This window comes from Heloderma suspectum, chromosome 10 (assembly GCF_057233095.1).
Source record: "Heloderma suspectum isolate Gila_16-S chromosome 10, 16-S_ref, whole genome shotgun sequence".
NCBI classification, from domain to species: domain Eukaryota; kingdom Metazoa; phylum Chordata; class Lepidosauria; order Squamata; family Helodermatidae; genus Heloderma; species Heloderma suspectum.
This window is the reverse complement of record NC_139467.1, coordinates 2,571,180-2,598,659: the sequence shown is the minus strand read 5'-3', so window position 1 is coordinate 2,598,659 and position 27,480 is coordinate 2,571,180. Positions and strand designations below refer to the sequence as shown.

At 54.1% G+C, this 27,480-nt stretch overlaps 2 protein-coding genes across 2 annotated transcripts in view; one reads left to right on the top strand and one right to left on the bottom strand.

The window, feature by feature from the left end:
- The first annotated feature begins 589 nt into the window (after nt 1-589).
- Nucleotides 590-11,430, top strand: CKM (creatine kinase, M-type). The gene is made up of 8 exons (XM_084814296.1): nt 590-633; nt 3,402-3,617; nt 5,111-5,265; nt 5,584-5,716; nt 6,735-6,906; nt 8,560-8,683; nt 9,306-9,495; nt 10,415-11,430. The coding sequence occupies exons 2-8, from the start codon at nt 3,425-3,427 to the stop codon at nt 10,591-10,593; spliced, it is 1,146 nt and encodes a 381-aa protein (XP_084670422.1). The 5' UTR covers nt 590-633; nt 3,402-3,424; the 3' UTR covers nt 10,594-11,430.
- Nucleotides 11,431-11,500: 70 nt separating this feature from the next.
- The window catches only part of MARK4 (microtubule affinity regulating kinase 4), a 28,491-nt gene continuing 12,511 nt past the window's right edge, over nt 11,501-27,480 (bottom strand). The window contains exons 11-16 of the mRNA XM_084814444.1: nt 27,320-27,476; nt 26,872-27,086; nt 25,977-26,080; nt 22,607-22,876; nt 14,636-14,680; nt 11,501-13,904 (exon numbers count right to left, since the gene is read on the bottom strand). Coding sequence (XP_084670570.1) covers nt 13,568-13,904; nt 14,636-14,680; nt 22,607-22,876; nt 25,977-26,080; nt 26,872-27,086; nt 27,320-27,476 — 1,128 coding nt within the window. The 3' untranslated portion in view covers nt 11,501-13,567. The remainder of the gene's footprint in view (nt 13,905-14,635; nt 14,681-22,606; nt 22,877-25,976; nt 26,081-26,871; nt 27,087-27,319; nt 27,477-27,480) is intronic.

Genomic DNA, 27,480 nt, shown 5'->3' with positions numbered 1-27,480 from the left:
CCACCTTACAGGATTGTTGTGAGGATGAAAGGGGAGAAGCTAGTGTTGCTGCCTGGAAGTCTCTAGAGCAGCCTTCCCTAACCTGGTTCCTTCCAGATGTGTTGGACTGCTGGCTGGAGGATGCTGAGAGTTGTGGTCCAAAATATCTGGAGGGCACCAGGCTGGGGAAGGCTGCTCTTGAGAATGGGTGGGTGGGAGAATTTCTGCAATGCCTGCCCAGGGAGTGAATGCTCAGCAAACCTTGCCCCATCACTGGTTCATGGTTGACTTGTGTAGGAGCACTCTTCACATGCTCAAAGACACTCACTTCACATATTCCTGGGCCATGTCCTTGCATGGAAAGCAGGTTCTGGGGCTCAAGAGAATGACAGAGAGAAGAAAAGGAGCCCCGCAGGAGTCACTTGAGCTCCGTGAGGGAGGGAAGCAAATCCCTTTGGAGGCCTCCGGCATCGCAAGACTCCTACCCACATTTCAAGCCCAGCTGGGAACGCGGCGCCCAACCACAGGCCAGCTGCTTGTCACGGGGCAGCCAATGGCAGCGAGGCAGAGGGTATATATTCCTAGGTTCCTGAGCCAGGCTTTTGGGTCACCTGTTGTGCTGGAGTGAGACAAGGCTTTGGTTCTCCCTGTCAGGTAACATCTTTCTCTGGTTCCAGCTTTGCAGGGGGGAGCAGGGGGTGGGGAAGAAATGGACAGGAGCAGGTGCAAGTGCTTTGGCTGTTCTGTTTGGGCTTTTTCTTTAATGACTTCTTCTTCTTCATCTTCTTCTTCTTCCCGTTCAGTAGTGCCACATAGGGCCACATAAAGCAGAAACCTGTAGCCTGTGTGGACAGGAAGGGGGCAGGATGCAGAGTTTGGGGCAACAGGAGGGAGCCTGCCCACCCCAGCCTGAGAGCTGCAAGTGTTTTGCCCCCCAGAATGGCCAAGGGCAGGGTGGGAGACTCCTGGAGGCGCCTGTTTCAGGTTGGCCTGAATGGCGCCCAGGACCCTAAATCTCGCGATGACCTTGAAAGTGTCTCTGCTGGAGGTTGTGTGGCTGCTTGTATGTTGGAGGCAGGTAACGAGGGTTTGGAGATCAGGGCAGCGGTTCTTCTGCCTGCCTGACTTCTGCAGGTGTGTGCCCAACACCTTCCTTCGCCCTCTGTGGATGGAGCGCTCCTCCTCCCTCCTTGCCTGGAGACTGGATGTCTTGCTGGCTTCTTGGCTCCCAGGACCGCTGACACTTTGCAAAAGTGGCCACTGGAATGTGGGCTCAGCTTGCAGCCAAAGCACTCCTCTGCACCAGCAGATGCAATCAGGGCCCTTTTGTGGACAAAACCGGCAGCTATAAATAAACCTGTTTCTGAGGGGCTGACAGCTAAAATTATCCCCGAGTTTCCACTGGTGGCAATTGGATCAGAGTGGTGGAGTTCATGCCTCCCCCACTTCCCTGCCCCCTTGGCACCCTGGCCAGGTCTGCACAGTTACTGCTGCCCTCTGTGGCTGTCGACCTCTCCAGCAGTTGACATTGGCGATGGACCCACCCTCCGAAGCCCTCAGAACGGGGAATGGGCCCTGCCCCGCTCATTTTTACTTTTGATTTTTAAATCGGAGATGCTGGGGATGAAGTCAATCTTGCTTCAGTGCCTCACTTTCCATCCTGGAAACCCTGCATCCTTCAGCAGAGGTGTGAGGATGGATGACTTATAGTGACTTGTACAAGAAAAATGCGTAGATAGAATACACTCTGCCCTGAGGAAGGGCCCACAATGCAGCAGCATTCAACTGCAACTGCAGGAAGGGCTTCAAGCCTCGGCAGTTCTGGCAACCCAAACTCAAGCAGCAAGGCTGGGGAAAGCCCCTGGAGATGACTTGGTGGGCCAGCAGCCCTTGGTTGATGGCTTAATTTGATTTTATTTATATCTCATTTTTCCATGAAAAAGTGCTGCTCAAAGCAGCCAACAATAATAAGGCCAAGATGAAAAGAAATACCAAATTAAAACAACCATAAAAACAAAAAAATAAAAACACAATAATAAAAAATAAACAGCACCCAACCAATTAAAAAACCCTTTCAGCAATAGACCAGCTTATGTGCCCAATGCCTGCCTGAATAAAAACATATTTGCCTGCACCGGAAGGACAACACAGCAGAAGCCAACCGAGCTTCCCTCGGCAGGGAGTTCCAGGGCCTGGGAGCTGCCACCGAGAAGACCCTCTCTCACATCATCAACAAATGTGCCTCCAATGGCGGTCAGACTGAGAAAAGGTCTTCCCTGGAAGGTCTTAAAACCTGGGCAAGCTCCTTTGGGAGAGAGCAATTTTAGGAAGGATGTAGACAAACTGAAATGGGTTCAGTGGCAGGGAATGAAGATGGTCAGTGGTACAGAAAACCAGTCCTCTGAGGAAAGGTGGAGAGAACTTGGCATGTGAGGCAGGGTACATGCTAACACTCTTCAGAGCCCTGGAGGGCTGTCAAATAGAAGAGACTAAAGACTTGTTCTCTGTTGCCATCCCAGAGGTCAGCAGGGCTAGATCTCATGGGCATAAGTTAAAAGATGGGAGATTTCGAACATTAGGAGAAACATCAGTGATGGAACCAATGACCTGGAGAGGTGGTGGTGGACTCTCCCTCACTGGAGGTCTTCAAGCTGGGGCTGAAGAGTAATCTGGTGGGGGTTTCCTACATTTGGGAAGGCAGCCTCCCCCAACCTGTCATCCTCCAGATGTGTTGGACTACACCTCCCAGCATGCTCCAGCCAACACATCTGGAGGGCACCAGGTTGGGGAAGCCTGGGCTAGGGGGCTAGACGAGATGGCCCTCCCACCCTATGGTTCTGCAACTCCATGCAAGGCAGCTTCTTATATCCCAAGTTTAGCATCGTGAACCCAACTGAACCACAGCAGGCAACAGCTGGCTTGGGTTGGAGCAAAAATGAAGGTCTGCCTTGTCGGGAAATTTGGTATCGATTCAAATTCAAATCCACTTTCTTTTTTGACATTTTATTTTTTTTTTAAATGCCTCTAAAACCCTTAAGTCTTGTTGATCAATTTGTAAGGTGAAGCTTTCCAAGTCAATCCACTATTTACATCCTGCTTTCCCAATTAAAACCTATATTTTATTTCCTGTGGATAAGGTGATGACCGCAGGTATTGACCTATTAAATTCAATATGTTATTTCTCCTTTTCCTAAGGCCAACACAGCATCCATAATGCTAAAAGACATTAATTCCCAAGGATTGGGATCATGAATATTCTCATATGGAGAATTTTCACGATCCCAATTCTTCATTGTAAATGTTCACAAGCAAATCTCTCCCAAATTAGTTCTAGTATGGCCAGGGTGGGGTGATGGAGGGGCTGCTGGCCCATCCCGGCCCCATCCCTCTCAACCCTCTCCCCTCTCCGTCTACTGTCACAGGACTCATCCCGCCAACCACCACCATGCCTTTCGGAAACACCCACAACAAGTGCAAGATGAACTACCCACCGGAGGAGGAATACCCCGACCTCACCCATCACAACAACCACATGGCCAAGGTTCTCAGCCCGGAAATCTACACGCTTCTGCGGGGAAAGGAGACCTCCAGCGGTTTCACTCTTGATGATTGCATCCAGACAGGCGTGGACAACCCAGGTGAGTCCTGCCTGCTTCCCACACCTCCAGAACCTCCACCAGGGGAGGGAGGTCAAGGCCGCTAACTACGCCAGTCCTCCCCACACACACACACACACCGCCCCTCTCTGTAAGCACAAAATATCCACAAAACCCATGCACAGTGCACCATCTGGCTTGTTATCTCCCTCTGGTGGCTGGTTTGCATCATACCGATCGCGTCTGCCCCTGGATGGCTTGTGGAGAGGGCGAATGCCCGAGGGCTGGCTCCAGACTGCCACAGACCCAGAAGCGCAGCATCAAGATGTACGCTCTGTTTGGACCAGCTCTTGTTTAAAATATTGGAGGCAGGAGAACTCCTTGCTGGGTGTGATGCCCCAAAGCAAAAATCAATGGGCCTGGGATCATTTGCCACATTGCTAGAGAGAGTGGGTGCTGATGACTGAACATAATAAAACGTCTCTCTCCAGAGAGCATTGCAATGTGGTTCTGCAAATGGCAAAGGAGAAGGGCGTTCGTGCATGGAAGCGCTACGTTAATTAGATCAGGGCTGGCCACATTCTGTATGATGCTCAGGGGCCACTCTGTTCTACAGACAGTAGTAGGGCGGGCCAGGGGGAGGTGGTCAGTTCCACACTCTTTAGTAGCAAGAGCGCCACATGATGGAGTTGAGGTGTTGGGCTGCAGTGCTTGATCATGTAGATCAATCTATTAAAAAACATTTAGAATGAGCAAAAGCTGCCTCTGGTTAACTGGGCAGTAGATCATTCAAACTGTGTTATTTTTATTACAAGAACTCACAGAAACTGCAGTTGGAAGTGCTGTCTTGGAAGAGGCATGCCGCTCTGTATGTGAGAAGGAAGCAGGGATGCCTCTTTGGGGATGACGCCCGGCTGAGACACAGGCACATGCACGTCGTCTAAAAACAGAGCATGCTGCTGCTTTCCTCCTTTAGGTCCATTGGTTCATCTCAAGTGCAGATTTAACTGACTACAAGTCATTTGAACAGTCCACTCAGATTTATCTAATTGGATGTGTCAACCCTGCTATAAGCATGTGCAATCACGTCTTACATGCAACATCCAAGAGAGATGGAGAATCTTTTCCTTCATATAGCTTGCAAATATTTCCAGGTAGGGCCGTTGCAGGGCTCAGTGACAGTTAGCTGGCCATTCCAGAATGACACTGCAAGGTGCTTTGCTGGGGTGGATTCAAGTTTGGCTTTGAGGACAGGCATTAAAAAGGACATAGGTTGTTTAGATGCAGGAGACCAGCACATATCTGCACGGTGGTGGAGAGGTGTGTGCACACTCACCTCGCCTCTAGCGAGCACGTTCCATGGTGCAGGAGTCAGAAGTGAAAGATCTTGTGCAGCTCTTGTTTATTTCAGGGAGAATGTCCCTGAAGAGATGCGAAGCATCTACATTTACTGATTCCTCCCACCTCCCAACACCCTCACAAGCACAAGCGCACGCACACCAGTCTCTAATACCTCGTCCCTGGTTTGGATGCAGGCCACCCTTTCATCATGACCGTCGGCTGCGTGGCTGGTGATGAGGACTCCTACGTTGTCTTCAAGGAGCTCTTTGACCCCATCATCCGGGACCGTCACGGTGGCTACAAACCCACCGACATGCACAAGACCGATCTGAACCATGAGAACCTGAAGGTTGGCATGGGGGTGGGGGTGTGCATGGGGGTGGCGGCAGCAGGGAAGACAGGCCAGGGCTTGGTGGTCGCATAGATGCTTTGCAGGCATGAAATCCCAGGTTCAGCCCTGCAGACGTCCACTTAGGAGGACCTCAGGGCTGGGAAAGACCTCCTCACTTGGCTTGAGACCCTGCACGGAACTGCCTGCCCACAGAGGGAATACTTACTGGGGGCTTCAGAGGTGGCGGCTGCAGTGGAGACCACTGGGTCTGTGGCAGAGCGAGGGGTGGTGAGATGCCTGGCAGTGACCCTGTCCCTGTCTATCCCTTCCCTACAGGGTGGAGATGACCTGGACCCCAACTACGTGCTCAGCAGCCGTGTGCGGACTGGCCGCAGCATCAAGGGATACTCCCTGCCCCCCCACTGCAGCCGTGGGGAGCGCCGTGCTGTGGAGAAGCTCTCCATCACCGGTAAGGGGCCAAGGGTGACCAAATGGGTCATAGACATAGACTCATAGGTTGGAAGGGGCCTACAAGACCATCAAGTCCAACCCCTTGCTCAATGCACCTTGGCAGACCAGCTGACCAGTGGCTGCCTCTTCCCCAAACAAAAGAACATGGTGCCTCTCTGTACACATTGTCTGGGTGGCGTAGCCACACTATTTACCTGGGCTCAAGTCATTCCCTAGGAATGGTGGTTCCAAGACAGGGCAAGGGCTCTCTAAAAATTCTCAGGGCCCCGCTGGGCTACAATTTCCAGTACTTTGGCAGGGAAGCTAGGACAATTCTAAGTTTGCATTTCAGCTGATGAGATCTCAGATTTGATGTGCGGCCCAAACTGAGGAGAGAACAATGATTAGAAAGCGCCTGCAGATAAAATTTCACACCTGCCAGCTCAAAGCTGAGAAGTGAAAATGCCCTGCGTGTAGATGTGGACAAACCCTGCTGTAACTGGGGTTGCTGGGGGGTTGTTAGGCCTTGGTCTTAAAGAACGGCCAGCGGACAGTGTGGGGTAATGGTTAGGGTCTCAGACTAGAACAGGGGCGACCCAGAGTCAAGTGCCTGCTCCGCCACAGAGCTGGCCGGGATGACCCGACGGCCCCTTCCAGCTCCGCGATTCCGGGACCGCGGCCCCCCCGTCGGCCCGAGCTGCCTGCGTCGGCGGGGCATCGCCCTGGATGGCCCGCGGGGTCCGATTCTGCCTCACGGGGGGCGCGAGGACGAGGGCGGCGGGGCGGGGCGGGGCCCCCTGGGCTCTTCACAGCAAGAGCAGGGCGCTGCCGGTAGTGGCGACAAGGCGGCGGGCCGGGGGCGCAGGGCGGGGCCGAGCACCGCTGCCAGCGCTGCGGGGCTCAGCGCAGCCCCCCGCGGCCCCGGCCCCGCGAGATGCTCGGGGCGGAGCGCCGTCCGCAGGCGGCGCGCACGCCGCCCCGGCTCGGCCGCGCCCCAGGCCCGGCCCTAAGCGCGGCCCCCGGTTCCGTCTCCCCAGCCCTGAACAGCTTGGCGGGGGAGTTCAAGGGCAAGTACTACCCCCTGAAGAGCATGACCGACGCGGAGCAGCAGCAGCTCATCGACGACCACTTCCTCTTCGACAAGCCCGTCTCCCCGCTGCTGCTGGCCTCCGGCATGGCCCGCGACTGGCCCGACGCGCGGGGCATCTGGTGAGCGGGCGCGGCGCGGCGCGGGGAGCCCGTCCCAGGCTCGGGGGCGGCCCGGAGGCGAGCGGTCGCCCGCGGGGCAAAGGCGGCGGGCCTCTCCGGCTGGCCGCCGCTCCCCGCCACCTCCCCGGGCGGCGAGGGCGAGAGGCGGCGCCCCGCTCTGCCGCGGCACCGCCGCCTCCAGGGAAAGGGCTCGACGGGGAGGCCCTCGCGCGGGGCCCCGACCGCGCGCGGCCGCCCGCCGCGGGGCAAGGACGCAGCCCGGCGCCTTTCGAGCAGCGGGGCGGCCGGCGCCCTCCCCGGAGCCGCGCTCCTCCGGGCAGCTCGGCCGGGGCTCCCAGCCCCGATGCTTTGCTCCGTGCCGTAGCGCGGAGCCTGCGGGCGCGGCGGGCAGTCGGAGCCCCTGCGCTGTGCCGGAGAGCTGCTCCGCGCGGGGGCGAAGATGCGGGCGCGGCCTTGCAGACGGAGCGACGGCGCTGCCCGAGCGGGGCCCCGGGGCGTGGCCGCGGGGCCGCCGCGATGGGCCCCGCGCCTCCAGATCCGCCCCGCGCGCCGGCCTCCGCGGCGGCGCGAGGGCGTGGGCAGGTTCCAGGAGGGGGAGCGGAGTCCATCCGGCGGCTGCTGCCCTGACGGCGGCGCGGGCCCCGGAGAGGCGGCTGGCTTGCGCGGCCAGATGCTGGGAAACGGCGGCGGGAGGGCGCTCGTGCCCCCGCCCTGCTCGGGGCTTCCTGGAGGCGTCTGGCGGGGCCCTGTGCGGAACACGAGGTTGGCCTCCCGCCCCGCCCCGCCCGCAGAGCTCTGGTGCCCTTCATGGCCCCGGGCATCTCCGCCCAGCCGGCTCGGGACGGCCGGCAGCGCCACCCTGGGCTGCCCCGCCGCTCTCTGTGCCTGGGCGCGCCTGGGTCAGGGCCCTTCAGTATCAAGCACTTGCGAAGACACTGGAGGCAGCGTACGACCGTGCGCGATTTAGTGTCTTGCAGCTGCTTCTCCAAAACGACGTGAACTTTAAAGTGCGTGTCTGTGTCGGCTTGCCTCCGTGCTCCTATATTCTGCCCTAGAGCACCTCCCAGCCTCTCTCATTGACCATCATAACTGGTCTAATGGGTAAGAGCGGGAAAACATAGGCGCTAAAGCTCCTTGCCCTCATTTGGAAAAGCTGGGTACCAGAGAAGGAGTAAAAATGAGCATTGTCCAGACCGAGGCATCCTGGCCCTCCCCCACACTCCCTCCCCACCCACCCCCAGTGTCAGAGATACCCACCAAGACAGCTGTTGCCCTTCTAATCAGGAGGTCTCTGACAGCAACACTGATGTCTTCTTGCTCATGTAGCTTATAAATATAAGGCACTGTCAGCACTGTAGAAGAGATTAAATACAAATGTATTTCTTAGGTGGGTCTTTTTACAGCTTTATATTATACATCTGTCGTGTGTTGTTTCTAACTTATGTTCGACGCTGTCTTGAATAGCCTGGCTGAATGGTGGGACAGAAATAAAATAAAAGAATTATTAATCAATAACCTCCTGGGGCATGTCACACTTCTGTGCTGTCAGACTAACTCCAATGCATGTGGAAGGGAGCCACAGGAAGGGCGGGTGACCCGCTAAGGGGCATGAATAGGCCCGAGGCATTTATGCACTCTGGTCTGCTCCCCCAGGCACAATGACAACAAGACCTTCTTGGTGTGGGTGAACGAGGAGGACCACCTCCGCGTCATCTCCATGCAGAAGGGCGGCAACATGAAGGAAGTCTTCCGGCGCTTCTGCGTTGGACTGCAGAAGGTGAGCAACTGGGCTTCTTGGAACCTGGAGGCAGGGCTCCTCTTGGCCCACTCCAAGGCCATGTGGGAGAGGGCGACAGGCGCTCAGGGCAGTGAAGTCCCTTGAGCTGATGAGCAGTAGGAGGCGGAGGCCAGGCCTGGGGGGCAAGCTGAGGCCCGTAGCTGAGCAGCACAGAGGGACGCTCCCTGGCCAGGAGACAGGAGCCGGCCGGGGAGCTTGATACATACACGCCAGTGGCATCCGACTGGCTCTCCAGTGACCCTGGGTGGGCCCGGCCAGGAGGGTTATGGGCAATTATGAGTGTCTGCGATCCAGAACGGCCTGCAGTTCTCTCCTTTGGGCAGCAGTGCCGAAGTGTAGAGACAGACCCTTTTCCTAAGCCAGAGGGCAAACCCTGGGTCACTAGATGTGCAAGAGGCCTTGGCAACTGAGGACATGTGTCCTTGGCAGTTCAGAAGGGCAGCAGGGAGCAGCACGTGAGCGTGTAGGTGTGCCCGGCCGCCCCACTTTGCTGCTCTTCAGATGTCAAAGGTCCCCAATTTGGCTCATGCCAGGGTGCCAGCTCTTGGCTGCCAGTCCTGTAGAGGAGGTTAAATCCTCCCCCCCGTTTCTCCCCTGGAAGATTGAGGGGATCTTCAAGCAAGCTGGCCACCCCTTCAGCTGGAACGAGCACTTGGGCTACATCCTGACCTGCCCATCCAACCTGGGCACCGGCTTGCGTGGCGGTGTCCATGTCAAACTTCCCCACCTCAGCAAGCATGCCAAGTTCGAGGAAACCCTCAAGCGCCTCCGCCTGCAGAAACGTGGCACAGGTAAGAGTGAGAGAGAGAGAGCTGGGTGTTGTGTTCCACAGTGCAGTCTGGGCGAACAGGACAGGTTTCCAGCTCCACCCCCTCCCCTCTAAAACCATCTGGACCTTAAAGGAAATAAGTAAGGAAGGTGCTTCAACAATCAAGGATGTTTCATGGGAAGATGTGGCTGTCAGTAGCTGCTAGTCATGATGGATATATATTCCCTCCAGGATTGGAGGCAGGATGCCTCTGAGTGCCGGTTGCAGGGGCACCCATGTGGGAGGGTGCTGCTGCGCTCATGTCCCGCTTGTGGGCTTCCCAGAGGTATCTGGTTGGCTAGTCATGATGGGAACACCCTGCTGCTGTAGAGAGGCCTTTGGCTTGATGTAGTACAGCTCCTCATCTGTCCTTATACTGCAAAAGGGGACTCAGGTCCTTGCTACCTATTTTATAGGAAGCTGCATTCCTCCAGCCCCCCTCCCCCACCCACACCCACCTCCTGTTTCCAGAAAACACAGGCGGAAATGGGGAAACCGGCTGCAGAATTCACTTCCTTGCAAGGCCAGCCACGAGCACCGTTCAGCTTAAAATCCCACTTCATGGCAGCTTCCAATGGTGCCTGTGTAGTTTTCCCAGTCACCACCATTGCAGAGAAACCCGGCAAGCACAACTGACATGCATTTGTGTGTATTGCACACGAGGGAAGCTGTACCCACAGGCACACACAGCCCCTGGCGTCTTGACCTGGCAGAACACATGCGCTGCACTTCCGGCCTCCTGGCAGTTTTTCCAACAGCGAAGCAGCGCTGAGCTTTCCAGCGTGACCCTAGGGCTGCCGTGTGGATGAGTGTTCCCCAGGCAGGAGCAGAGCAGAGCAGTCTGATCTTTGCTGGAGGGGGCAACTGACTGACAGCCACGTTCCTCTCCTCCGCCCCCGCAGGTGGAGTGGATACCGAGGCTGTGGGCGCCGTTTTCGACATCTCCAACGCTGACCGCCTGGGCTCCTCTGAGGTGGAACAGGTGCAGCTGGTGGTTGACGGCGTGAAGCTCATGGTGGAGATGGAGAAGAAGCTGGAGAAAGGCCAGGCCATTGACGACATGATTCCTGCGCAGAAGTGAGAGGCACCACCCGCCACTCTGCCAGTCCTGCGTGGACTGGGGCTCGGACTCCGGGAGGGTGACCCCAACCCTGCCACTCCCAGCAGCGGTCCCCTGGCGCCCTCCTCTCTCCTGCCAAGGAGAGGTGAGGGCCTGGAGGGCAGCTGCCCCCTAGGTCAGCTGGGAAGCTCCTGTCATCAGAGCCTTCGTGGAAGGAGTGAATAAAGCTAACGACGGGCCCCAGAGCCTTGCCTCCCCCTCAAAGCGGTTTCTCTTGCCTGTTTCTTCCTGGGCCCTTGTGGATTCTGCCGGTGGGGTGGATCCGAAAGTGGAGTTTTGCATGAGAGGTGAACAAGCTGCCTGCTGGGAAGTACAAGCCCCACACCTTTCCTGGTGGGGCTGGGCAGTTCCATGTAAGCAACTGACTCTCTACCACTGCATCATAGGCACTGGACTCGAGTCTGAGGCTGCCCCAGAAATTTGGAAGATGTGGGATGGGAAAGGCGTGTGAGAAATGGACAGACAAGGAATTCGAGGGCCTGCTGAACAACTTGAGACTCCTGACCCAGCCTTTAAAAATTTACTCTTTTATGTCTTTCCCTACCAGCCTCAAACTGATGCCCCTGGCACCTTGCCAGGTGTGTGTGTGTGTGTGTGGAGGGTCAGGGAGAAGAGAAGCTGGTGGCATAGTCTGAACCCAAGACTTCCTTTGAACTAAGGCAGCTGCTCCTAGCACCCAACAAGCAATAAAAGCATCCCTGAACATGTGCAGAATGCCTCTCCCACAGAGACATGCTGTGTCTCTCCCACATGCTCTGGTAACCTCTCCACTGAGAAATTAAAGGCCTTTTCAAAGCCATTCCTCACGCAAAAGCTGACATGTGTTTGGTGCGCATCCAGACAGTGGGCAAGGAAGGATCCACCGAGGCACAGAAGGAGGCTTTCTACGTTTATTAAGAGTTTGGTACAGACCACCGCTCTGGGGTTGGAATAACTTACAATCGTCCCAAGGCTAAAAGGCTGGCTCATTAATATCTCTACCCAATGATACAGGGGCTAACCGGACTATTATTTACATGGGAGTCTGTACAGATGGGGGGGCGCCCAAAGAGGCAGGATTTGCAGGGTGGGGAGGGGTAGGAACTACAGCAGGAAGAACCAGTGCACAGAGTGGGACAAGGTAGAAGTGGGGAGGGAGGAAAGGATCAGAAGGAAACCCACTTGATTTTCCCCGGAAGAGCTGCCAAATTTAGTGTCATCAATAACAGCCCAGATAGGGTGGGTTCCCTGTGAGCTCCACCTGGCCCCCAGGACTGGAGCAGGATTGCCCCAGGCCCCCCAACTGCCGTTCCACCATCTGAGACCAGACCCCCATCCTCAGCCCTGGTGGCCGGCTGCTAGACCCCTCCAAGTCACTGAGCCTCAGTTTCCGGAGCCCGGTTGGGCAAGATGAGGCAGGGACAACGGTGGCCCAACACAGTGCGCAGCGCGCGATGTCTGTCACATGAGGTGCCGAGCCAGATGCAGCGCGTGGCATGTGCGTCTCCCCTCACTCTGCTTCTTCCGAGTGGAGCGGTGTGAACTTGACCCAGCTCTGGTGGGGCAGACAGCGGCAGGGAACACTGACCCGAGCCCTTGAACCAACCCGCCGGGAGGGCCAGCCTCCGCTAGAGCGTGGTCTCAGCACCGGGGTTCTTTTTATTTTACTTTTTGAGTCCAGCAATGGGGGTGCATGACGGCGGCGAGGGGCCTGCCCGCCGCTCAAGACCTTGCTGCACTGTGGGGATGGTGAACACAAGGCCAACGTTTGCCCCCTGCGTTGGCCAAGGAGCTGCAGTGGTTAGGCCGAAGCCTCCCCAGAGTTGCAGAAATGCGAGGGCCTTTTGGCATCGCTGAGCAACCTGGTCTTGGTCAGAGGGAGGAGCTGGTGCCAGCAATACTGTTGCCAGGGGCCGAGCACGAGTGGAACCCCAGAAGTACCCTCTGTAGGTCAGCAACCCCCACTCCAGCCCATGGATGGGACCCCACTTCCGCGCTGTGTAGCTCTGAGCAAGATGACATGCCCTTTGGCAACGTGATTAGCCCACTTCGTCCTAAAAGGTCAGGCTTGCCCCTTGGCTACACTGAGTTTGCCTACATGCCTACTGGGAGGGGGGGGGAGTTGGTGCGCCTCAGTCTTCATGCTTGCTCTCCTTCGATTGAAAAAAGCACACACTGAAATTCATCAAGCAGAGCCAAAATGAGTTTGGATTCAAATCAACTGGAGACATAAATATATCCTGCCTATGACACCTGAACCTCCAAATGCAGCTGGGATAAAAACTGGCCCTGGTTGGAGAAACAGAACCGGTTCAACTTCTGGATTTAAGGTGGAGTAACGTATGCCTTGGATGAAGGGGGGCGTTATGACTCCCTCCCTCCGAGGATGCTTGTGGCAGAGGGAGAGGCACTGACCGGGGGTCAAGCACTGGGGACTCCCCCTTCCCACACTCAGTCCCTGGAGTGGAGAGGGCAAGCAACCTGGGGGGGGGGGTGTCACAGCTCCTTCCCCTGGCCATCTAGGCACTAGCGGACACGCTCCTGCCACAGTGAGGGTTAGCGGAGAGCCGCAACCTCCTCCTGACAGGGCTTGGAAAAATGGCCTGCAGCCCCTGGCTCCATTTCCTGCAGCAGCATGGAGCTTTGCAGGGGAGGGCTGTGCTAGCCAGGAAGGTGCACTCTTCCCAACAAGCTGGGGGGGGTGTCTCCTCCCCAACACCCAGCCTCTCCTCCTCCTCCCTAACCACTCCCCAACCCCGAGTCCCTTGCACAGTTGGTAGGCTGAGGGGGCCCCTCCAGAGCAGGTCCTCGTCCTGTCGGGCAACAGGAGGAGGCCCAGAAAAGCTCCTGGGCCTCCAGGCACCAGGTGGCAGTTGAGAGCCACATCGCTGGACCCCAGAGCATCCCCCAGCCTGTGGGTCAGTCAGCGCAGAGGCTCCGAAGCAGCTCCAGCCCCCTAGAGTTGCAGCTGGTCGGAGATCTTGGCCACCAAGCTGCGGAAGGCCAGGGAGGTGCCAGCCTGGCGCCGGAAGAGCACGCCGTGGAGTCCCCCCAGCCGCTGCAGTCTGCACACTTCCACCTCGAAGCAGCAGAAGTGCTCACTGGGGCTCTTCTCGTGCGTGCAGGACAGGACAAAGGGCTCCGTCTGGCAGCAGCAGCAGCTGGCAGAGTGTGTGGCCTGGCGGAGGGCGGCCAGGATGGCTTCGGCGGAGCGGGTGCTGGTGAGCTTCACATTCCAGGTAAATCGGAGCAACCGGGGTTCTGCTTCCTTTTGATTCCAAGGTAAATTGCAACTGCAGGCAAGGGAGGAGGCAACAATGTTTACATGTTGATCAGAACAAAAGAATTCCCCCACTCTTGGGGCAAAAACTGTAACTCATCCTGTGTCCAACTTGTAAGAGTGCCCTTAAAGACCACGGAAAAAGAGCCCAGAAGAGGGAAGGTACCACTCAGGTATGGATGGAGACAGGCCCACTTAAAACACTCCCAAGCTCCTAGCACCAAATGGGTGTGTGTGTGTGTGTGTGTGTGTGTGCGTGAGAGAAAGAGACAGAGAGCGCGCGCGCATGTATGTTCTGCAAAAAAATGGAATTCTGTATCCTGAATAAATTCCGCAAAATTAACACAGTTTCTCTTATCTTGCATCATAATGCCTCCAGCTTCTGCTAAATCACAAGGAAAGGCAATTAATTACACAGAGCAATTCTTTTGGCTTCTAAGATTTCATGAGGAATTGCCCCATGCTTGCAAACCATATATTTGAAGACACAAAGGCTAAAGGCCTGGTTTAAAAAGACAACAAAGTGAAGTAGATGTCTGCAGTCAATGCCACATCCTGTGGCTTTTCAGTACTTCTGTGGAATCACGGCAGACGCACAACTGCCTGAAGCAGAACAGACCAACCCACCCCCTTGCCCAGAGGAACATGCCCTCCAGAGTTTAGGAGCGGTAACGGGACCAGAAAGGGGACCCAAGAGTGGACAGTGGAGCACAGGGCCTGCGGGCGAGGGAGTCCAGAACGCACCTTGTGAGCGCAGGTCCCCTGATTCTCTCAGGTTCGTCTGCGACCCTGAAAGAGAAAGAGCAGGACAGGGATAAAGGCAAAGCCACCTGGGGCAGGGCGGGGCACAGGGGAGGCGCCAGCGGGCAGGCTCTTCCCTGCTTTGGGCCACTGGAGGCGCCTCTAACCTAGACCAGCAGAGGATGGAGCCCCTGGCTTCATCCGAGTCCCCAGCCTGCAGGTTTCACTGTTAACAGAGACTCCAAGCTCTATGAGCCGAGTTTGTGGAGAGCGAGGCTGGGGCTCAGCCCTTCCTGAAGGGGGCCTACCCGGCTGTGGGCTGTGCCATTTCAGATTGCCAATGTGGGGGGAGGGCTCACATGGCTGAATGCTGATCCATACCCCAAAATTCCAGTGCACAGATAAAGTTAGTGTGTCAGGCAGACAGGTTCTATGCCTAGTCTTCTCCCTGCACTGCAAATTTTACTGCTGCTGTTGAAGAGGAGGAGGAGCATTCAGTCACGTGCTTGCTGTCAGACGTGGGCTGGTACAGGCTTCTCCACTCAGTGACAATGAGAACAGAACGGGGACGTTGGCCTGGAGTTTCCATGCTCACCGCAGGCATCCAAAGGAGTTGGGAGCCAAGGCGGCTGCCTGAGGTTGCGAGTGCCAGGTGTCCTGCTAGGCCGAGCCCTGCTCACTGGGGGCCCTGGTGCCAAGCCAGTGTGCCCCACTCCTCCTCCACCACCCATTTCCAGTAGCGGGGAACACTCGGTCAGCTGATGCTTGGGCGAGGCCTTAGGAGCTCCAGGCTACAACTCCCCCCTTGGCTAACCCAGCTATACTCCTGGCCTGGCTCTTACCCAGCTCCTGAGGGTGTAGCCATAGGGCTTAGCTCAGACCTGGAATATAAGGAAGAGAGGGCTTTTGAGTATGTGCCCAGAGTGCCACTCCACAATGTGTCTGAGACCACGGGGAAGGGCGTCCAGGGTTGGAGGCCAGCTGGCTGGAGGCCTGGCACCTTGGGGCGTTGTGAGATGTCAAGCACTGACCCAAGCACATTCCGCCAGGCTTTGGGGCCTCCAGCTTTCTAACCAAGCAAAAAGGAAGCAACAGCCTTGACCAGGCAGAAAGAGAGAAAGGAATAAAGCAGGGAGGCAGGCAGGCAGGCAGGCAGGCAGGCCTACCCCTCAGCAAACAGAAAAGGGAAAAACAGCAGCCAGACTTACTGATTTTAGATCCTTGAGGCATTGAAGCACCCGAGACGCACCTGTTAGAATTCTGCCGCTTAGAGGGGTCAAGAGTGACCCTGAAAACAGAGAAAAGCCAGAGTGAAACAGGCGTGGCGGAGGAGGAGGAGGAGGAGGAGGAAGGGAAGCAAAAGAGGTTAGTGAGGAGGAGAGCCATCCCTGCCGCGTGGTGCACCAGAGCTGAAGAGGGCTAACCGGTGGCTGGTGGCAGCTGGCCTCCAAATGGGTCGGGGCCAAGGGGATTCCTATGACCCATCCGCTTCCCCATGCTGCTCTTGGAGCCTCCAGGTGTAGTTTCCATGTGGATGGAGCAAGGGGCAAATGGCCTATTCCCAGGTCCGGCATAGCCCTGTCTCTGAAATGGCCGTTCACTCATTTTTTAGGAAGCATCCAATGTTGCCAGCCAGTGCTTTCCTATGTTGTCTCATCTATTTTCAGATCAGAATTGTCCCTATTCTTTTGCAATAACATAAAATTGCAGTACCATCCTGTCCAGTGTGAGCTGGCAAAGTGCAATAGAACTTTTCAGGGCTCCTGTGCCTTTAATTCAAGTTTCCTGTTTGCTGGTCCTGCCTATTTTATTGCTCCCTGTTGATTGCAGCTGGAAGATTAGTGATGAAGAGATTCTCAGTTGCCCTTGAATAAGCTCTCCGAACTACCCCAGTGTCAGTTTCTGCATCGCTTCTCCCCGCATGGGAAGAGAAACTGACAACTGGGGCAATTAAAAGATGTTAAGAGTGAAGTGGCTGGGCCAAAGCCGAAAGGACACTCAGCTGTGGATGTGTCTGGTGGTGAAAAGAAAATCTGATACTGTAAAGAACAATATTGTTTAGGAAACTGGAATGTAAGGTCAATGAATCAAGGTAAGCTGGAGGTGGTCAAACATGAGATGGCAAGATTGAACATCGACATCTTGGGAATCAGCGAACTAAAATGGACAAGCATGGGCGAATTTAATTCAGGTGACCATCATATCTACTACTGTGGGCAAGAATCCCTTAGAAGAAATGGAGTAGCACTCATAGTCAACAAAAGGGTGGGAAAAGCAGTACTGGGGTACAATCTCAAAAACAACAGAATGATCTCAGTATGAATCCAAGGCAAACCATTCAACATCACAGTAATTCAAGTCTATGCCCCAGCCACTGAGGCCGAAGAAGCTGAGGTTGATCGGTTCTATGAAGACCTACAACACCTTCTAGAACTAACACCAAAAAAAGATGTCCTCTTCATCATAGGGGATTGGAATGCTAAAGTAGGAAGTCAGGAAATCACCGGGATAACAGGCAAGCATGGCCTTGGTGTACAAAATGAAGCAGGACAAAGGCTAATCGAGTTTTGCCAAGAGAACACGCTGATCATAGCGAACATTCTTTTCCAACAGCACAAGAGGCGACTCTACACATGGACATCACCAGATGGTTGATATCGAAATCAGATTGATTATGTCCTTTGCAGCCAAAGATGGAGAAGCTCTATACAGTCAGTCAAAACAAGACCTGGAGCTGACTGTGGCTCAGATCATGAGCTTCTTGTTGCAAAATTTCGGCTTAAATTGAAGAACGTAGGGAAGACCACTAAACCATTCAGGTATGACCTCAATCATATCCCTTATGAATATACAGTGGAGGTGAGGAATAGATTTCAGGGATTAGTCCTGATAGACAGAGTGCCTGAGGAACTATGGACGGAGGTCCGTAACATTGTTCAGGAGGCAGCAACTCAATCCATCCCAAAGAAAAGAAATGCAAGAAAGCAAAGTGGCTGTCTGATGAGGCTTTACAAGTAGCTGAGGAAAGAAGGGAAGCGAAAAGCAAGGGAGAAAGGGGAAGATATACCCAACTGAATGCAGAGTTCCAGAGAATAGCAAGGAGAGACAAGAAGGCCTTTTTAAATGAACAATGCAAAGAAATCAAAGAAAACGATAGAATGGGAAAGAGTAGAGATCTCTTCAAGGAAATTGGAGATCTCAAGGGAACGTTTTGTGCAAAGACGGGCATGATAAAGGACAAAGAAGGCAGGGACCTAACAGAAGCAGATGAGATTAAGAAGAGGTGGAAAGAATACACAGAAGAACTATACAGGAAAGATCTTAATGTCCCTGATAGCCATGAGAGTGCGGTCACTGAACTTGAGCCGGACATCCTCGAGAGTGAAGTCAAGTGGGCCTTAGGAAGCATTACTAACTACAAAGCTAGCAGAGATGACAGTATTCCAGCTGAGCTATTTCAAATCCTAAAAGATGATGCTGTTAAAGTGCTGCACTCAATATGCCAACACATTTGGAACACTCAACAGTGGCCGCAAGACTGGAAAAGGTCAGTTTACATTCCCATTCCAAAGAAGGGAATGCCAAAGAGTGTTCAAACTACTGCACAATTGCGCTCATTTCACATGCCAGCAAGGTGATGCTCAAAATCCTACAAGCTAGGCTTCAGCAGTATGTGAACCGGGAATTACCGGAAGTACAAGCTGGGTTTCGAAGAGGCAGAGGAACTAGAGATCAAATTGCCAACTTTCTCTGGATCATGGAGAAAGCAAGAGAATTCCAGAAAAACGTCTATTTCTGCTTCTTTGACTACGCTAAAGCCTTTGATTGTGTGGATCACAATGAACTCTGGCAAATTCTTAAAGAGATGTGGGTACCAGACCACCTTACCTGTCTCCTGAGAAACCTGTATGAGGGTCAAGAAGCAAAAGTAAGAACCAGACATGGAACGACCGATTGGTTCAAAATTGGGAAAGGAGTACGACAAGGCTGTATATTGTCGCCCTGCTTATTTAACTTAGATGCAGAGTACATCATGAGAAACGCCGGGTTGGATGAATCACAGGTCGGAATTAAGATTGCCGGGAGAATTATCAACAACCTCCGATATGCAGACGATACCACCCTAATGGCAGAAAGCGAAGAGGATCTAAAGAGCCTCTTGTTGAGGGTGAAAGAGGAGAGTGCAAAAGCTGGTTTGAAACTCAACATTAAAAAAACGAAGATCATGGCATCTGGCCCCATCGCTTCCTGGCATATGGAAGGGGAAGAAATGGAAGCAGTGACAGATTTTATTTTCTTGGGCTCCAAGATCACCGCAGATGGTGACTGTAGCCATGAAATTAAAAGACATCACCTTGCCGACAAAGGTCCGTATAATCAAAGCTATGGTTTTCCCAGTAGTAATGTATGGCTGTGAGAGCTGGACTATAAGGAAGGCTGAGCGATGAAGAATTGATGCTTTCGAACTGTGGTGCTGGAGAAGACTCTTACGAGTCCCCTGGACTGCAAGGAGGTCAAATCAGTCCATCCTAAAGGAAATCAACCCTGACTGCTCATTGGAAGAACAGATAATGAAGCTGAAACTCAAATATTTTGGCCACCTAATGAGAAGAGAAAACTCTCTGGAAAAGACCCTGATGCTGGGAAAGACTGAAGGCAAAAGGAGAGGGGGACGGCAGAGGATGAGATGGCTAGATAGCATCACCGATGCAATGAATATGGACTTGAGCACACTCCGGGAGAGAGCGCAGGACAGGAAGGCCTGTACGAGGGTCAAGAAGCAGAGTACATCATGAGAAACGCCGGGTTGGATGAATCACAGGTCAGAATTAAGCTTACTGGGAGAATTATCAAGAACCTCAGATACGCAGACGATACCACCCTAATGGCAGAAAGCGAAGAGGATCTAAAGAGCCTCTTGTTGAGGGTGAAAGTGGAGAGTGCAAAAGCTGGTTTGAAACTCAACATTCAAAAAACTAAAATCATGGCAACTGGGCCCATCACTTCCTGGCATATAGAAGGGGAAGAAATGGAAGCTGTGACAGATTTTATTTTCTTGGGCTCCAAGATCGCCGCAGACGGTGACTGTAGCCATGACATTAAAAGACGCTTGCTCCTTGGGAGGAAAGCTATGGCAAACCTAGACAGCATAGTAAGAAGCAGAGACATCACCTTGCCGACAAAGGTTCGTATAATCAAAGCTATGGTTTTCCCAGTAGCAACGTATGGCTGTGAGAGGTGGACTATAAGGAAGGCTTATAAGGGGACGGCAGAGGATGAGATGGCTGGATAGCATCACCGATGCAATGAATATGAACTTGAGCACGCTCCGGGAGAGAGCACAGGACAGGAAGGCCTGGCATGCTCTGGTCCATGGGGTCACGAAGAGTCAGACACAACTGAACGACTGAACAACAACAACAACAACAATTCAGCACTAATCCCCCAGCTGGGATCTTCAGGAAGCAACAAAACAGGACATTTTCAATTACCATCCCAATAGGAACAAAGGAAACTGCCATGGTCCATCTAGCCCAATACTGCCTGTGCTGACTGGCAGCCATGGCTCTCCAGGGTTTCAGGCAGGACCTTTTCCAGCACAACCTGGAGATACCGGGGATTGAATTGGGACCTTCTGCATGCAAAGCAGGTGCTCTACCACTGAACTCCAGCCTCTCTCCATTAAACAGACCTCTGCTAAATGGGACTTGTGAATAAGCATTATCAAAGGATCAGGGCCATGGGAAAGCACACAGCTGCATAACAGAGTGCTCTATTAATCAATGTGTGGAACCCCCCTCTTAAGTCCACTCTCCCCAGAACTTTCTCCCTTCACTCCAGTCCTGCATCACCAACTGCCTCATTGATATTTCCGCTCAGATGCTTCATCGCAGTCTCAATCTTGACATGTCCAAGGGCAAACTTCTCATCTTTCCTCCTCCCTTTGTACACTCTTATTTATTGACAATGTCCCCAGCAGCCCTGTGGTTTCATCTTCAAAGTCCCTCTCTCTCCCCACTCCCTTGTTCCCCATATTCAGTCTTTAGTCAAGTCAAGCTGCTTCTCTACAACAGCCTTCCCCAATCTGGTGCCCTCCAGATGTGTTGGACTGCAATTCCCAGCATCCCCCACCAGCCATGCTGGGAGTTGTAGTCCCACGCATCTGGAGGGCACCAGCTGAAGAAAGCTGCTTTACAGTATTGCAAGAATACAGCTCTTCCTTTCTGACCCCTCAGCTAAAACTCTGGTCCACGCAGTCCTCATCTGTCGCTTGGACTACTGCAGTCTTCCCTCTGGTCCTATGCTGTCCCGCTTTGGTCCCCTCACCTCCATCCACCACTCTGCTGCCCAAATCCTTCACCACTCCCATTGTTCTGATCACATGATGCCTCTCTGTCTATCCCTCCGCTGGACTGCTCTCTGCTCCCATACCCAGTACAAGCTCCTCATCCTTGCCTCCAAAGCCCTCCAGGTCCTGGCCCGTATCTCTCTGCTCCTCTGTCACCCCTGCTGGCAACCTTCGCTCCTCCAGCTCCACCACCCTCAGGTCCCCCTTGCTGCCCCTGCTGCCTGGAACTGCCTCCCAGGACGCTTATGCAATGCAACTCTGCTTGTTCCCTTCAATTCCTGCCTCAAACCCCACGGTTTCCATGGAGCTGTTGGCGTAGTCCCCAGGCTCTGCTGCAGGGCTGGGGAATGTACGGTGTGACTTCCCTCCATCCCTTACACCTGGGGGGAGCTGCAGCTCACCAACATCTGGAGCACCACATGTCCCCTGCCCCTGGTCTACAGCAACTCAGCTTCCCTGCTTTGCCCTGCCTGCCTCGCCTGCCTCTGTTTTCCCCGTGTTGATTTTCAGACTGGAAACTCCTCAGGGCGGGGAACTGTCCTCTTGGACTCTGTGAAGTGGCAGGCACACTGACGATGCTATATAAATAAATAATAAAAAGCAATGCCTCGACAGCGCTGAACAGCTCTAGTGTGGAAGCCAGGCTATACGGTGTCCATGATTCAGAACCACACACCGCCGGTGCCACAAGAAGTCACGTGCATTTCTGTGTACAGAGGCACTGATCTGCTCTCAAGTGAACTGTTTGGGCAGAATAAGGCACAAGCCAAGACCACCGTGAAGAGAGCGTCACTGCCAAAACCGTTCGGAAGGCTACCTGGAAAACGGCCCCTGGGGCACTGCAGGAGGGTTTGCTTGCTGCCTGTCACATCTGCCGAATGAGATTCGGGTCAATGAAATATGCAGATCAAGTGCAGCTTTTTGGCCTGAAAAAAAAATCAGAGCTGCTTGCCTCTGGGGATGGGCAGCATTTTCAATTGAGGCAGTAATGGACAGTAAGAATTTAGGAATATGGCCACATTGATGATTTTCTCCACAGAAGGGCGTGCTTGGTTCTCCGCCTCCTCTCTCCTTCCCTTGCAATGCAACCACAGCTGTGGCCTCTGGATTATGGGACAGGATCCTCCCAACAGGCTGGAGTTCTGATGATGTTCAGAGATGGAGCAAAGGCAGCTAGGAGCAGGCCCAGGGCTAGCTGACTGGGGACAGTTATCCTGGATTTACTAGAACCCTCAAAAACTCATCAAGAGCAAACACTTTAGGATGTTTTCCGCATGATCAAATTCCTATGCAATAAACAGAGCAGCCTTCCCCAAACTGGTGTCCTCCAGATGTGTTGGACTGCAGTCCAACTCATCAGAGGGCACCAGGGCGGGGAAGACTGCAATAAAGCAAGTTACACACCTGTGGGATCAACAGATGTTACGGCCTCCAGGGGAGAAGGGCGCAGAAGCAATTTCTGCTTAGGAAACTGGTAACAAATGAAGCCACTGAACCAATTTTTTTCTTTGGCGGTGTTGGGGGGAGGAGAGGGAGAAATCATACAGCCAGCATCTGTAGCCTCTCTCGCTTCTCCTCCTCATTTGCCAGGCTACCCCCACCCCCCATGAGGGTAGGCCACTCACCTCCGCGTGAGTTTTGACGTGAGTTTGCTGAAGAGGTTGGAGGTGGCCCGGCTGCGGCTCTGAGGCAGAGGGGTGGCTTCGTGGGAGAGTGTGGGGGAGGTGGGCGGCCCGTTCTGCACGCCAGTCCCACGCCGGTCCCGCACCTGGCCTCCATGGAAGGTGCTGCGGATGTTGGTGCCGCGCGAGAGCCGGGTGCGGTCCGAAGAGGTGGACGAAGTGGCAATGCTGTGGCTGGAGGGGGAGGCTGGGGGCACCCGACTGGCGACGGAGCTGTGGGGGTGGGAGGTGGGGAGAGCAGACTGTGAGCGGGTGGAGAAGGAAGTTGGCCCCACCCATTTAAACTCATCCAGGGAACAGATAAAGCACCATATACAGAGTGCTCTGAGCATGTACAGAATGCCTTTCTCCAAATTGCCGGGTAACTGGCTAAGCCCTGCACGATTAGGAGTGACAACATCCAGGGTAGGTGCAATTTCCAGGCTGGCCAGAATCCTGGAGCCTCTCATCGGAGAAATGATTCACTGAACCTGGACACCTCCTCCTCGGTCAGCCTTTCACCCCACCCCACCAGGTGCCACTGTTCTGTCCTTCTGATCCTCCACATTCCCTTGCCATTTTTAGTGTTCTTCAGAGTGCTCTGACCTTCTTCTGGGAGAAAAAGAGAAGGAGAGGTGCCCAGCCCATCTCTGGAGACTGTCCTGGATTCTCCCACAGCCAGTCACATGGATGGCCCTGCGGTCTCCTTGGGGCCAAGGCACATCGAGCTGGAGCAAGACCAGTGGGAACTGGGCACAGAGCCAAAGTCCGTGGGAAGGGACAGGAATGGGAAGTCAAGGCTGGCAGGAAGACGGGGCAAGCAAAGAGGGCTAATCTTCACGTCATCAGAAATAAGAATCATTCACTTCCCCCTGCTTTCTCCCCCCGCCCACAACACCTTCCACGAAGAGGTGGAAATAAAAACCTAAAAACTGCCCTGCTGGGTCTGATTGAGGGTCTGCCTAGCTCAGTGTTCCATCACCCAACAGCAGCCAATTTAGAAGGTGCCTAGGAAGGTCATAGAGTCATTGAATAGTAAGGTTGGAAGGGGCCTACAAGGCCATCGAGTCCAACCCCCTGCTCAATGCAGGAATCCAAGTCAGAGCATTCCTGACAGATGGCTGTCCAGCCTCGTCTTGAATGCCTCCAGTGTGGGAGAGCCCACCGCCTCCCTAGGGAATTGGTTCCATTGTCGTATTGCTCTGACAGTCAGGAAGTTTTTCCTGATGTTCAGCCGGAATCTGGCTTCCTGTCACTTGAGCCCATGATTCCGTGTCCTGCACTCTGGGATGATCAAGAAGAGAGCCTGGCCTTCTTCTCTGTGACAACCTTTCAAGTACTTGAAGAGTGCTATCATATCTCCCCTCAGTCTTCTCTTCTCGAGGCTAAACATGCCCAGTTCTTTCAGTCTCTCCTCATAGGGCTTTGTTTCCAGTCCCCTGATCATCTTTGTTGCCCTCCTCTGAACCCTCTCCAGTTTGTCTGCATCCTTCTGAAAGTGTGGTACCCAGAAATGGACACAGTACTCCAGATGAGGCCTAACCAGTGCTGAGTAGAGGGGAACTAGTACTTCCCAGGATTTGGAAGCTATGCTTCTATGAATGCAGCCCAAAAGAGCATTGGCCTTTTTGGCAGCCACATCACATTGTTGGCTCATATTCAGCTTGTGTTCGACAACAATTCCAAGACCTTTCTCGCTTGTAGTGTGGTTGAGCCACGTATCCCCCATCTTGTAACTGTGCATTTGGTTTCCTTCTCCTAGGTGCAGTACTTGGCATTTATCCCTAGGAAATGTCATTCTGTTGTTTTCTGCCCAGCGCTCCAGTCTATCCAGATCACTTTGAATTTTGTTTCTGTCTTCCAAAGTATTAGCTATCCCGCCCAATTTTGTGTCATCTGCAGATTTGATCAGCATTCCCTGCACCTCCTCCTCCAAGTCATTAATAAAAACGTTGAAGAGCACTGGGCCCAGGACTGAGCCCTGCGGTACCCCACTCGTTACCTCTCCCCAGTTTGAGAAGGTCCCATTGATAAGCACTCTTTGAGTCCGATTCTGTAGCCAACTGTGGATCCACCGGATCGTTGTTTCATCTAGCCCACTTTGAGCTAGTTTGCTCATCAGGAGATCATGGGGCACTTTGTCGAAAGCTTTGCTGAAGTCGAGGTATATGATGTCTACAGCATTCCCACGGTCCACAAGGGAGGTTACTTGATCAAAAAATGAGATCAGATTTGTCTGGCAGGACTTGTTTTTGACAAATCCATGTTGGCTTCAAGTAATCACGGCATTGTTTTCAAGATGCTTCCAGATGGATTGCTTTATCATCTGCTCCAGAATTTCCCCAGGGATTGATGTCAGACTGACTGGTCTGTAGTTCCCAGGTTCCTCCTTTTTACCCTTTTTGAAGATAGGGACAACATTAGTCCTCCTACAGTCATCTGGCACTTCCCCCGTCCTCCATGATTTCTCAAAGAGAAGAGACAGCGGTTCTGAGAGTTCTTCTGCCAGTTCCTTTATTACTCTAGGATGCAGTTCATCTGGCCCTGGAGATTTGAACTCATTCAAAGTAGTTAGGTGTTCCTTGACCATATGCCTGTCGATCTCAAGCTGCAATCCTGCCCCTTCAGCCTGTACTTCGCCTTTGCCAGGGGGGTCATAGACCCTCTTTTGGGAGAAGACTGAGCCAAAGTAGGGATTGAGCACCTCTGCCTTTTCTTGGTCATCTGTTATCGTTTTGCCATCCTTATTTAATAGCTGAACCACCATTTCTTTCCTCTGCCTTTTACTATGCACGTAGCTGAAGAAAGCCTTTTTGTTGTTTTTAGCATCCCTTGCTAACCTCAGCTCGTTCTCCGCTTTAGTTCCACAAGCCATGGGGCAGGGAGGGCTGCAGTTGCTCACTGCCAGCCTCCATTCCATTCCATTCCATTTCATTCCATTAATCTCAGGGTTGGGGAAGGCAGATGAAGTAGGCGCCGTCTCCAAAGCAGGGCATGGCCCAGCCCCGTCCCTGCACCCCTAGCTTAATCCCAGGGGCCTTCGTTTCTTCCCGTTGGAAATGAACAGAAGCCTCCTCCCGGCCTGTGCAAGACGGCTCGACAGGGACCCAGATTCCCAAAGCTTTTTTCTGGAAGCAATTTCAAGGGTAGGCCTCAGGCCTGGGCACATGTGAAATAGGAACAGAAACAGACACAGGCAAAAGGGTTCCTCTCTCCCGGGCTGAGTAGCCGCAGCTCTGGGATACAGGTGATGGCTGCCAGAGCAGAAGGAAGGCAGAAGCTGCTCCCAATGCGTAACTGAATCCCTGCCCCAGTCCTGCCCCCCACAACCCACCTGTTCTCCTTCCCGTTCTGAAGCAGCGAGTGGCGGTCCCCACCAGGCCTGTCCGTACATACGTAGGTGTTCCTCCGGGTCATCATACTCGAGGGAATGTTATTCTGAAATGACAGAGGAAGATCCCAGGCTGAAATGTGGGCTAAGGTGGTGGCAGTGGTGGCAGGGACAAGGGAGAGGCAGCATTTTTCAGAAGCCAAACTTGTTCCACCGGGCTGGCTTTTTGGTAGCCCATCTCAGGCTCTCAAAATCCAGAAGTGAATAACTCAAAATCCAGATGTGTCAGAATGGAGATTTGGGGTGCAAGGTTGCGGTTAGATGTTCAAATGAACTTTTGCAGCTGCTTAGATAGAGGTCAGGGGTGCATTTGTGGGTGACTGTGAATACCCACCCAGGATAAGCAACTTGGTGCTCTCATGATGCTTTGGACTAAAACAGCACCAGCCAGGGGTTATGGGAGTTGTAGTCCAAAACCTCTGGAGGGCCTTCCCCGGGACGCACGCACACGCCGCTGACACACGTTGTCAGTGCTCCATTTTTAGCAACAGGGCTTGAGTTTCTGCCAAGGACCCGATCAGATAAACAACCCCTGGACTTGGCTGGTGCCAGCTGAGGGGCAAGCTTCGGCCCAGCACTGTGAAATCTAGTTCCCAAAGTTTGGGAGCTTATCAGCTAGTCTGAACCCAGCCACCTGCCCTCTCTCCAGCCACTGTGTGCTCCCAGAGGCCCCTGCAGAGGGCCAGACACGTGCCCAGAGACCCTGCGGCCCGTACAGGAGGCTCCCTGGCCTAGCCAGAGAAGAAAACAGCAAGGCAAGGGCTCCTGCGCACGCCGTCACGTGTGTGTGTGTCTGCCTTTGCCCCAGCCCCCGGAGGGGGGCCCTGCATCCGCTCACCGTGTTGACCGCACTGTCCTTGCGCCGGTCGGGGATCTCAGATTTGTTGGGGTTGTTGGCACTGCTCACCATGGGGCTGGAGGGCGGGATGCCCCGCCCGCTGCTCACCACGCTGCAGCTGGCCTTACGGGATGGCATCCGCTCCTCCTTCAGCCCCCCGTCCCCGGTGCTGGTGGGGCTGCGCTTGGGGTGTGGGGGCACCGGAGACGGACCGCCTGGGGACAGAGAAGTGAAAGAGGAGCAAGAGGGCTTGGTCTCCAGCCCAGGGGACAGGCACCGGCACACTCTTGCCCGGACAGGGACCCTAGGCCAGGGAGCGAACACAAATGGCTAGGGAAATTCTGTGGCCCCATTTGCAAAGCTAGGCGAGAAAGGGCTCCAGCCCAGAATTGACTTGAGGCCAGTTTGGGTGGTGGCACAAGGGAGCTCGGGGCAAGGGCCCACTCACAGAAATCACTGTGCCGCCGCTGCCGGTGGTAAGTGGAGGAGCTCCGCTGGCTCTTCGAGTGCGAGGATGATTTGCTGGTGCCGTTGGAGACTTCGCTGGGTGCCCGCACCCGGGCCAGTGAGAGGCTGCTGCCCGTGCGCGACTCGCCCCCTTCCACCTGC

Bases quoted from the DNA above. Each gene is read 5' to 3' on its own strand.
- CKM (XM_084814296.1), top strand. From the start codon at position 3,425: ATGCCTTTCGGAAACACCCACAACAAGTGCAAGATGAACTACCCACCG. The intron at 5,717-6,734 runs GTAAGGGGCCAA...CCGTCTCCCCAG, and splicing joins GGAGAAGCTCTCCATCACCG to CCCTGAACAGCTTGGCGGGG. The intron at 6,907-8,559 runs GTGAGCGGGCGC...CTGCTCCCCCAG, and splicing joins CCCGACGCGCGGGGCATCTG to GCACAATGACAACAAGACCT.